This window comes from Sinocyclocheilus rhinocerous, unplaced genomic scaffold (genome assembly GCF_001515625.1).
Source record: "Sinocyclocheilus rhinocerous isolate Xijiao unplaced genomic scaffold, SAMN03320098_v1.1 scaffold898, whole genome shotgun sequence".
In the NCBI taxonomy this organism is placed as follows: domain Eukaryota; kingdom Metazoa; phylum Chordata; class Actinopteri; order Cypriniformes; family Cyprinidae; genus Sinocyclocheilus; species Sinocyclocheilus rhinocerous.
In genome coordinates, this window is record NW_015652144.1 from 1072198 (window position 1) to 1084904 (window position 12707).

At 34.1% G+C, this 12707-nt stretch overlaps 1 protein-coding gene across 1 annotated transcript in view; it reads right to left on the bottom strand.

Moving 5' to 3' along the window:
- Nucleotides 1–398: 398 nt before the first annotated feature.
- LOC107713634 (polymeric immunoglobulin receptor-like) overlaps nucleotides 399–12707 on the bottom strand; it is an 18932-nt gene continuing 6623 nt past the window's right edge. Inside the window, exons 2-8 of the mRNA XM_016519205.1 lie at nucleotides 10623–10928; nucleotides 3043–3354; nucleotides 2917–2965; nucleotides 2017–2052; nucleotides 1844–1924; nucleotides 1630–1730; nucleotides 399–427 (exon numbers count right to left, since the gene is read on the bottom strand). Coding sequence (XP_016374691.1) covers nucleotides 399–427; nucleotides 1630–1730; nucleotides 1844–1924; nucleotides 2017–2052; nucleotides 2917–2965; nucleotides 3043–3354; nucleotides 10623–10928 — 914 coding nt within the window. The remainder of the gene's footprint in view (nucleotides 428–1629; nucleotides 1731–1843; nucleotides 1925–2016; nucleotides 2053–2916; nucleotides 2966–3042; nucleotides 3355–10622; nucleotides 10929–12707) is intronic.

Genomic DNA, 12707 nt, shown 5'->3' on the forward strand with positions numbered 1-12707 from the left:
CTGCATTTACTGTATGCAACTCTAAAAATGATGTAGGCCTAATGTGGACTTAAAAGAAAGAGTGAGTAGAAACATTACAGAATATTTCAACTCTTTCTAAAGTGTTGATTTGGTCATGAATTCATTCTGGAATATACCTGTAATATGCATATCTACTTCAGAAATGTACTTCACAACTATGTACAGTAAGCCTTGAATAATTCATTTTGCTTTCACAGTATTGCCAACCAGCATATGACTCACATGTTTTAGTTGCATACGTTAAGCACTGAACCTTCACACTGTCTAAACTGAAATTAATTAATTTTATTAATTTACAATTATTGACTTTCGCTTTCTCATAACTTCATTCAGAACTCACAGGCTTGGGAGTTTATTTCACAGAGCTGTAGATCACTTCACCTTCTGAATTCACTGATGATGAAGGCTGTGAATAAACAAGATCAGCTCTGAGAATCTCATTTCTGCATCACAACCCTTAGTGTGTCATTTCAGTGCCACACGTGTCACATAATGGATATGCAAAAATAGTGATAATTTACAAACAAATTTCCCTTTTTAACTAGACAAACATACAGCCCCTGCCAAAACTGCACATCACTTTTACAAAAATCTCAAGAGGAGACACTTACTGCTTTACGAAAGGTAATCACAGAACTGTAAATCACTGAATTATCATCCACTGAGGCAGAGGACTGTGAAAAAACACACATGACGATCATTCATTTGCAATCAGCATCTCAGTAAATGAGTTTTGGGTGAATGTGTTCTTCTCTGAAGACTTCTGAATTGCATCAGTATGTTAATAAAATCCTAAAATACTTACTGTATTTCTGGTGCTGTTAAAATGCCCTTCTCTAATTTGACCCCTCTCTGTCAAAGTGAGATATGAAGATTAAATCCCATAATATTTTACACTATTAACATCCATTGAATCTTTCCATTCCACAAAAATGTCTTTCTAGTGAAAAAATGTTCTATAGATTTGTATGTTCTTCACACTAAGAAAAAAAGGTTCTTCTAAGAACTGTTCACTGATAGGTTATTTGTGGAACCAAAATTAGACTTAACAGGGGTTTATGAATAAAATACACAAATAGTATAAAATACTATTTATTTTATACAGCCCTCTGGAATGCTTGATTCTGATTGGTCAATCTAATCATTCTATGGTCAAATGTGCTTGCATCAAGACGATGAACTTTATATTTGACCGATTTTGTCCCACCCGATCTCATGAAAGTGCGTATAAATAGTACGCCAAATAAAAACGAAAACTCGTGGTATTGATACGCAAAAATTGACTTTGGCGTGTATATGCTACGCGATGGGTAGGTTTAGGGCTGTGGGGTAGATGCGTATCATATGTACGCCAACAAATTTCGTATCATATGCACGCGAAAACTGCGTATTATATGCACACCGAACACATGCGTATCATATGCACGCCAAAGTCCATTTTTGCGTATCAATACCACACGTTTTTATTTGGCGAACTATTTATACGCATTTTCATGAGACCGGGCTCGATTTTTCTATAAATGTGCTAGTTGAATGCCTCTCGAGTCACTTTATTATCTCCTTTATAAATATATATTATGTCCATTTATTGATTTATGAGAAACTCACCGGGCTTTTTTCTCAGCCTCCAGGTTACTATGGCAACAAGAGTAACAATCAGTAACAGCATAAACATCGAAAGCAAACACGTGACCAGAATCACATCAGACCTGTAGTGATGAAGAGATATATTTGTTTTGATCATAACAGCAGCAGGTTAATCTTGTAAAGCTTTGTTTGTAATTTAGAGATGTCATTTCAAGCAACTGCCTTAAATAGCTACTTGTTTTGCTCATCCGTGCTGCTGTGTATTTCAGTATTAACAGTCTCTGAGGCTGCTGTTAGAGATGGATGGGTTTCAGCTCTGCAATTAAAAATAACATTACTATGGTGCATGTAACAGTCTGGCAATACAGTTACTATTATGAATGACTGAATAACAATGTTTACACTTACCTGTCTGTCTCAGGTTTTGAATCAGAAATCATAGCTCTTGGAAATAGCAGAAATGGAGAAACAAGTTTCTTAGTTTGAGCATAATGTTATCATTATAGCTGTTTGTTATGGAAGGCCATTTCCAAGAAAATAGAAATTTCCTAGAAATTTTGTATGTAATAATTATAACTTTTTATCTCGAAAATTTGACTTTGTCATAATTGTAACTTTTAATCACAAAGTTATGACTTACGTATGTCATAATTTTAACTTTTATTTCAAAATGTCAACTTTCCAACAATTTATTTTTGTCATAAATTTTAATTTTAGTTTAGTTTTCATGTTTTATCTCATAATGTTGACTTTTTACATCAAATTTTGACTTCTCATCTCATAATTTTGACATTTTATATCATAATCATAATTATGATTTACCAAAACATTATTTATTATGTGGCGGAAATGTGTTTCCATAGTATATGGTGCATCCAGAATATTTTACGTTGGCTTTTATGGTTTTTCAGAGAAATTAATGATTTTATAAATTTCATATCTTAATTAGCTATTACTGTTCCTAAGCAGTCTGATAAACTCGGTGTAACGGTTCCTTACTGTTTATTATTCAAATGTAAAAACATTTTTTTAAATATGTTGTATCTGTTTGGAATAACATGATAGAGATCATCTATTTTAGGTAAAAAACATAAAATCAAAAGTAATATTTACAGAATAAAATGAAGTTTTTATTTAAAAAAAAAAGACTAATCAACAATCTATCACTATAGAGATTCACAGCATATAAACTGAAAGTTTTTGCCTTTTTTTTACAACCCCTGGTTGTGATGTCACATTAAAATATTCTGGCTAGAAAATTATTGGATGTGATTGATTTTTTAAATGGTCAAGTAAGTTTACACCTACATGTCTGCCTCAGAGTCAGATGGTGCAGTTGCCGGAATAGTTGTAAATGCTTGAAAAGAAACAAAAATATGTTAGATTTAATAAAATTAAGAGTGTCACCATGGCTAAACTGGTTTGTGATCTTACCTCTTTTGGGTTCAGTGACCGTGAGTTGAACAGGAACCTGCAGATCTCCTACAGAGCAGAAGTACCAGCCAGAATCAGTCAGTCTCAGTCCAGTCGTCAGCACAGTGAAGGATCTTCCCCCATCATCATCACTGATCTGGACTGATGAATTCTGGGATGTGTCAGTCCTCCCCACTGTGTAACAGCTCTGATCTTTATATCTGCACCACTGTTTGAGTTTATCCTGATATCTAGGACTGTAGAGACACTGAACACTGATATCACCACCTTCATGTCCAGATACACTGCTGCTCACCACAGACACATCAGGAGCTGAACACAGACAAAAGGATCGATAAGATTTAAAAAATCAAATGGCTTATTGTTTCTAAAATGTAAATGTGTACATTTTATTGATATCATAAAGTATTTACTTTACTTCATTTGAAGCCAGTAAATTTTTTAAAACAATTCTGGAACTCTTTCCTTACCAAAAGTAACCATGTGATTTTAATATTTTAAAATAAAAAATAATAAAAAATAAATTTTAAAAACATGGTTATAGTTAAACTAGCCATGTTTTCCTAAACTAACCATAGTTTATCCACAGTATGTGTAGTAAATAGTATTTGTGGTTATAAAATTGAATTAATTAATAGGCTACGCCAAAAAAAAAACATGGTTACTACATTTTTACTATAATAAAACCATGGTTAATTTTTGTAAGGGTTACAGCTGTCCAATCGGACGTTCATTCTTCCGCCGATGCGCACTGAACAGCCTACAAAAATACACTGAGGTGAAATTCGAAATAGTAGACCTCTATTTCAATTTGCCATTCTGATTTCAGCCAGCGTCGCACGTGTACCACAAAACGCTTATTTAATCAGCATTCAGCGATCAGATTAATCCGATCCAGAACGATTTTTACGAGTCGGTTCTGAGTAAAAAACAGAATGGTCCGATTAATTCTTGAGCCGGTTTTTACTTTAATGGATCAACACACTTAGCCTACTGTATGAACCATTCGCCACGGTTTCTGAGATCTGATTCTCTGCAAACCGGAATCGTTCAGAGGAATTATAATCTGAATTAGCGTTTATATTGGGTAACTGAAGAAAAATAATGATTTCTCAGTAATTAAGCACAATTATGGCCACATCGGTTCACATTAAGCTAGTCATTGCCCTGTCAAGTTCTCCTTTTTTAGTTATTCTTTTTTTTAGCTACAGAAATAAATATCTATCACACATAATCCAACAACAACCTTTTATATGTTTTATAACATTACTTAGCCACATTATTACAATAATTTGGAATTTGGAAAGATATTCTTACCTGATCGTACCGTCAGATACAAATAATAACCGGCGTCTAGAGTGTTATAGTCACCGATCTCCACAGCACACCAGTAATATCCAGAGTCTGAGGTCTGCAGATTCTCCCATTGCACTGTAAAAATACTCTGGGCTGGATAATCAGTGAGGGAATATTTTCCTGTCTCATTTGCATATGTCAAAATACTGCAAGAGACCCAATATGACCCCTCACACCAGTATTTACGGTTTTCTTTATGTTTTTTATCATATAGACAGGGAAAAATTCCAGGTGATCCAGATTTCACTCCGATATTCAGTGCATTAATTACAGCTTCATCTGTAAACAAGATTAAATGAAAACATCCATAAACTGCACATGTACGAAACGTAAGAATTCAAAGCTCAAAGAATTCAAGTTAAACAATTGTAAAAATGCAAGTTTAACAAAACACCATGCAATAGTTTAACAACGCTAATTATAAGAGAGAATTGTAAGTGTTTTATTACTACCTGAGATGTGAAGTAAAATCCCAGAGAGAATCAGAGTGTAAATCATAGCGGAGTGCATGTGCATGAGAGCTGGTCAGGTCTTGCAGTGTCTGTGTTTCCTCCTGTTTCAGAGGAAGAGGAGAAATATCGCCTTAAACCACATAAGCACCAGCAAGTGAGCAAATTTAGCCAGTTTGCAGCCAGCAACATCACACTAGCAACAACAAATACATATTTTATTTATGGGCTCTATTTTGATTTGTGAATGTATGCTAACAGTAATGTAATTACTGTCGAAATGTTTAAGAAATAATGTCTGAGCAGATGACTTTCTGCATTTACTGCGACTGATTGAACAACATTTTTCTATATCAGCCACTAATTTGACACAACTATGAACGCGATTAAAGCACACAAACTGTAATGTTTAATTGTAAGGTTATTTTTTATTATTATTGTTTGTTCAATAATTTTCATAATTTGTGTTTTACAACATTTATTTCTGTTTATATTTTTTATTTAAAACACTTCAAATAAAATGGGGTGGAGTTGAGGGAAAGGGTTCATGGGGGTTGGTATAAATTATTTTGAAAAAGCAAAATTTGATTAACAAAATAAAAGCATGTTCAAACTCTAAACTGTCAGAACAGCAAAACATTTGTAGCATGAGATAAAAGAAAATTATATCAGAGTTTGAGAAAACAATGCAAAAAGTGTCTAATATAAAAAGTAATCTTACTTAAAAAAAAATTTTTTTTTAAATAACCCCTAATTATGTATTAAATTTTTTCCTAACTATTATTAATTTAACAGTAAATAATGGTTCACCAGACATTTTTAATATCTGATCTGTTCTCTCCTCTTATAAAGCTATGCTGAACATGTTTGTACAATTACTAACAAGTGAACTACAGTATACATTTTTGTAAATGCAGTTATGCTGGTATTTTCATAATAAAATGTCTGCTGTTTGATATCATGTTCGCCACTATTTTTGATATATGCAGGCCCCATTTCTTCTCTGTATCTCAGAAGAAGAAAAAATCTTTAAGTACAGTTCTGTGTTGCATTGGTTCCTGTAATGAGCGTGCTGAACTTCTGAGCAAAAAAGAAAATAATGTGAGAATCTGCACTGTGGGTGTTGGACAGAAATCAACCACAAAAACATAAGAACAGAAGCAGTGCTTAAACATTCAAGGTTTGAGAAAACAATGCAAAAAGTGTCTAATATAAAAAAGTAATCTTACTTAAAAAAAAAATTTGTTTTAAATAACCCCTAATTATGTATTACATTTTTTCCTTACTATTATTAATTTAACAGTAAATATTGGTTGGGGAAACTTTCATCAGATTTCACCAGACATTTTTAATATCTGATCTGTTCTCTCCTCTTATAAAGCTATGCTGAACATGTTTGTACAATTACTAACAAGTGAACTACAGTATACATTTTTGTAAATGCAGTTATGCTGGTATTTTCATAATAAAATGTCTGCTGTTTGATATCATGTTCGCCACTATTTTTGATATATGCAGGCCCCATTTCTTCTCTGTATCTCAGAAGAAGAAAAAATCTTTAAGTACAGTTCTGTGTTGCATTGGTTCCTGTAATGAGCGTGCTGAACTTCTGAGCAAAAAAGAAAATAATGTGAGAATCTGCACTGTGGGTGTTGGACAGAAATCAACCACAAAAACATAAGAACAGAAGCAGTGCTTAAACATTCAAGCAGAAACACTGACTTCTGCTCCACTTCCAGTGCCGATCAGTGTAGACCAGAGTGCAACAGCAGCAGGCCGATACATACATATGAGCTCACCACAAAGTGTGTGATACATTTATACAGAATGAGCAGACCATCTTTGTTGACGGCATGCAAAAGCTGTGTATACTTATTAGAAAATAAGGCATAGGACAAGGATAGGAACCTGAAACCAAGACACATACAACTGCAAAATACCTTTATTTAATTTTAAATATGCTTGTTTGTATTCATGCAAACAACAGAACACTGTAAAAGTAAACTTAAAGTGATTTTTACAATGAAGAAATTAAACAGAGATACTATAGTACAAAAAAAAAAAAAAACACTACAAAAAAAGTTGTGATGACAATCCTCTGCTGCTAATTTTGTTTCTCTTGGTCAGGAGCTTCTGTGTTCTTGTGTGAAGGGACCGGAATCGGCCGATTTTCCTCATGATCGGCCAGGATCGGTGATCGGCTGGTCATGCCGAGTTCACACTGCACGATTTTAGCCCGATTTTTCACTCGCCGACAGGTTTTGCGAAATCGCCGACAAATGCCTGAAATCGGAGGCAAATCGGTGCTCGTTCACGCGAGTGACAATCACGCAGTGTGAATTATCAAAGACGCGATCTGAGGGAATCGCTGACACATTGCCGCCCATGAAATATATGTCATGCTAAATATCTGGAGCTGTCGATGATTCACAATCACGCTGTGTGAAATGAGTAGGGATGGGCGTATCGATCCTAAGTATCGATATATCGATACTGACGTGAGTACCGAAAGTATCCATACTCAAACTAAAAATATCGATACTAAGGTGTGTTTTATTTACCAGTGATTTTGTTTATTTAAAATAATAATAATAATAATGCGTACAAATGCATTGAATTGGATGAATAACCTTTGTTCGCAAGTAATTGTGTAGGATAGAACTATTTTCCTGCTCACCTGAACACACGCAAATGTTGCAATACAGAACCAATCCATCAAAGAGAGCGTTCACTCACCTCTAAAAGTGTATTCAAACAGGGCTGCGTTTCCCAAAATCATCATAAGAAAGCATTAAAGCTTTTGGGAACAGCAGCCCTGAACAATGCTTTATCAGAGGACAGAAAAAAAAACATATGTTTGAGTTATTTCACAATAAACAAATTGAAATCGTAGCCTACATAGTTTGTACAATTACATTTATTTAAATTGAACGTTGAAAGATAATATTGATCATGTAATTTTTACAATGAAGACTACAGACATTAAAGTAATCAAATGTAAAATAACACTGGATGTGTTATTTTACATTTGATTACTTTAATTTCTGTAGTATTTCTTACCTGAATAAAAACTTACTTAACCTGAAAAACTTAGTTTCATAGCTCTCTTTATTCTATTGCATTTATTTGTGCTGTTTTTTGCAATTTTTTTTATTTGTTCTTATTTTATTACTGACTTTATACTTGTGTTTTTTAAAATGAAAATACAACTTTATTATATTGAAGAAAAGTAGATTTTTGTTTGTATATGCTGTCAATTATAGTTCTTAGAAAGAAAATCGGAATCGGCAAAAATCGGTATCGGCAGATCACACTAACAAAAAATCAGAAATCGGAATCGGCCAAGAAAATTGCAATCGGTGCATCTCTAGTTGCCACTGTTGCTGTCAGTGTGGACCCACAGTGCTGTATATTATGCTGTATATTGCTCCACCTGCTGGAGACTTCATCGCTTCACTCCGAGGAACATCATCAGTAATACTGTAGTAGGTTATGTCCTTGATGGGATCCTGTGGAGAAAGGGATTGTATAATAAACAGGATATATAATTATGTCTGAATTCATCACATCAGTGCTTGTCTGGTCTACTTAGATTAGGGTTTTCATCATTTATAGTGCTGTATATGACAGGATCTTCAGGTTTAGAGTAGATCTGCATTTCACACAAAACGATACAGAAAAAATATCAAGAAATCAACATGTGACTCATTTAATAAACTACAGGTTCCATGGCCAACCCAATGCTTCCCGGGATGTCATTTTGTGGCTGTTTTCCTGTTCACTATACATGACTTCACATGAAAGAAATATGTAAAAATGGACATGCAAATGTAAAACACTGCTACAAAAATGTACTGTACAGTGTCAAACAGTGACATCTTTATCCAGGTATGTAATTTATCAGACACAAATAAGAAACACACCATGGCAGGCGTCAGTTTAAAAGTAGAGCCGTTGCCAGGAATAGCCATCTAATTGATATCTGTATACGACAGTTGGCAGTCAGTGCCAACAAAAAATACAATAAAAATAAAATGGTGAATAAACATCCAAACATTTTGACCAGTGCAGCTCACACAATGACAAGTAAACTTAATTTTGTTGGCACTGACCAATTTGCTGGCACGATAACTATATTTTGAAGCACGAATTAAATGTTTTGGGTGAGTTACTTCTACATTTTGTGGACATGTAACAGAGTTCTGAAGTCCCATAAAACAGTTCAGAAAATTGCACTTACAGAATAGAATGTTAATTCTACTCTGAATTAACGTTGAAGTAATGTTGAATTTAGAGAATGTTAAAGATGGTTTCAAAAAATTTGCCAAACTGAACACTGATGTTGTCAAACAAACATTTTCATAAGTAGTTTCTCATAAACTAAATGACTTACTCTGTCAATGGTTGTGCTGCTGTTTCTCTCTCTGATTTGGTGTTGGTCTTGCTCTTCATTTAAAAAAAAGAGAAACAATAACATTACATTAACAATTGATATACTATATACAGAAATTGTGCTTTTGAAATATATTATAAAATGGAATTGAATGAAATGAATTATTAAAAAAAAAAAAAGAGGTCAAACTGACTGGGTCTCCGTCTCAATCTCCAGATGAAAACACCGATCAGAATCAATAACAGCAGAAGCGCAGCTGAAACTGGAAGCCACACATTCAGGGGTTCATTATCTCTGTGAGAAATAAAGAAACATTTTAAAATCTTTTCAAATAGTTTTTTTTAAATGATGTGGGACTAAATCGGCTGCATAAATGGCACCAGAAAATAAGAAATATCTGAAATATTTCAGCCTAATAGTCGTAGAATTAGTTTACTTTACTTTACTTTACTTTTAGTCATTTAGCAGACGCTTTTATCCAAAGCGACTTACAAATAAGAAAAAGTAATTAAAACTAAAAGCTAAAACTCTATAAATACTATATATATACACACACACACATTTAAGAAAATAAAAGAAATTAAATAAAAATGACAAATGCATACAACAATTCAAAACTAAAACATTTAAATTAAAACAAAAAAAATAAAGCTAAAAACAATTCAAAAATATTAAAAGAACAAAAGGTATGAGTATAATAATGATTCTAACATAACACTAAGCCAAACACCAAAAAACAACTACATATGTGTATGTATAAATAAATGTATAAAGTTTAAGCTTTATTTATTTTAAAGAATACAGATGTAGTACTTTTGTGGTTTGTCAATGACTTCATTGTATTATTATTATACTTGTGATGTCCTGTTGCACTTCTGCAAAGATTAAAACAAAAAACAACAGAAAAGAAAAATCATGTAGGCAATGAAGAAATGATCGTTAGAGTAAAAGGAAAAAGAAATTGAGGAAATAGTGCATGACAACAAAATGCAGACAAATACAGATCCATTCCACAAAGATGATTCTGAGAAACGTCAATGACAAATGTTTGAATACTGACGTGTATTTCTCTTTGTCTGGTTCTGCCTCAGTTACAGTGAGATGAACATGACTCACTGCCTGTCCAGCAAAGCAGAAGTACCAGCCAGAATCAGTCAGTCTCAGTTCAGTCATCAGCACAGTGAAGGAACTTCCTCCATCATCATCATCACTGATCTGGACTGATGAATTCTGGGATGTGTCAGTCCTCCCCACTGTGTAACAGCTCTGATCTTTATATCTGCACCACCAAGAGCTGAACACACACATACCCCAGTCATTTGAGATAATAAAACACATATTTAACATTAGAATGTGATTAAAATAAATACAAAATCTCTTACCAGATTGAACCTTGAGATAAACCACATATGTGCTGGCCAGATTTCCTTCAGTGTCCACAACACAATAATAAAGTCCAGTGTCTTCATTCTCCAGGTTTCTCATAGACACAGTAAAGAGATTCTGATCAGGATGATCAATTATTGATAGATTCTCCTCGGAGGTGTTTCTGTATGTTTTATCAATCTCTGAGAACCAGTATTTCTTCTGCTGTGTGTATTTCTTGTCATAATGACATGGGATGATGACAGATCCTCCAGTCTGAACTGTTAATCTATGGTTTGACCAAGCGTCGAAGCTTTCAACACCTAAACAAACAACATGCAAATCATTATTATGTCAAGAATTAACAATAAATCACCTCTTAATTTGTTTAGTCTTCTCAGAAAACACGCTTAGCATAAAATGTGCCATTACAAAACGATAAACATGATCTATTAAAAACAAACATCACAACATTTAATACTCACCTATAATGAGCCAAAAACCTAATGAAATGTAGAATATTTTTGTCTTTGCGTGTGCGGCCATTGTGTACGTTTTTCTTCCTGTATCTGAGCTGTTCTACAGCCTTGTCCAAATACCCACACTTGCGGTCTTTGCACTTGACCACTTGACTACTTATATGACGTATTTCCTGTATTTGGCCCAAGTGTTCAAGTGAGCATGAAGACCACAAGTGTGTGTCGAACTTTTCATTACCTGATGGGACACACTTGTAGTGTTGTAAAAATGCAATTGTTTACATAGCTTTATTTTAATTGGGACTTGACTCGAGACTTGAATGCAAAGACTCGAGACTTACTTGTTACTTGCAAAACAATGACTTGGTCCCACCTCTGCTATTAACATATTACTAATGTATTGCATAACCTGGCTAAGAGCTGAGGATAGAGTTGAGGATAGACTCTATTCAGGGGTTTATAGCTCTGGCCCTTGAGGTCCACTTTCCTGAAAAGTCTAGCTCAACCCTAATTAAACACATGTGAACAAGCTAATCAAGGTCTTCAGGATTACTAGAAAGTTACAGGCAGGTGAGTTTAGATCTAAAGTAAACTCTGCAGGAAAGTTGACCTCATGGGCCAGAGTTGAGAAAGATATGTAGTAACTGATGCACTTCCACACTTCTTTCATTTATATCACACTTTCATTTACATCTCTGTTTAATGGGATCTGGGGGGAAAGTATACAAAATTTTATCAATCACAAACATATTTTGACAGTTTCTCGAAATAAAGAATGCAAAAGAAGTGCTACACGGGGTATAGGGTTCTTGTCTCGGTGCTCTTTGGGTGCAAAGGATGATTCAACTCATAAGAATAATAGTAGTCCAAGGCACTCAAATCTTATTCAAAAAGTCTTATTTATTAAAAGTCTTATTTTTACTTATGTAAAAAGCCTTTATTTCATCATGGCTATAAGTTTTAAAAACAGGTGACAAGTGCACACCTACGCGTTGCGGCTATTTTGCCTTCGTCAGGGTGTGAGTAACAAACACAATCTGAGTTCATTTTGAGCAGCAATGAATTAGTCAAATAACAATCACCTGGTCATGCTACACAGGACAAACAGAAGAGAGGAAGTTCGACGATTACTTATCTAATTAAATCAAACACAATATAATCATATATAAAGGAGGAAAAAAGAAAGAAAGAAGAAAATTACATTATTACTCCACTATTTTGACAGTTTATCAGCACATGAATCCGTGTATCATTCGATCATTCGTTTTTTTATTTAATATTGAAAGTAGAAAAATGAGAAAACGGCTCCTTTTTCGTTTTTTTCCAAAAAACGAAAAACGAGAATTCAGCTTAAATTTTTGTTTTTCGTTCATGGGTGGAAAAATGAATAAACAGCTTGAATATTCGCTTTCTACATGTGGGCGGGAATTAAACGCCCCTTTCTGCTGATTGGTCAGCCGAAGATCAAACCGTGCCGTCATCAGTTCTTCTGCAGTATCACGCAGCAGAATAATAGTCCTCCACTGCTGCAGTTGTACGGATTAATAACCCATTTTATCAATTTCATATTTTTCAAACAGACTAATGAATAGCTCGACACAACTCATACCAGGGCAGAGTCTA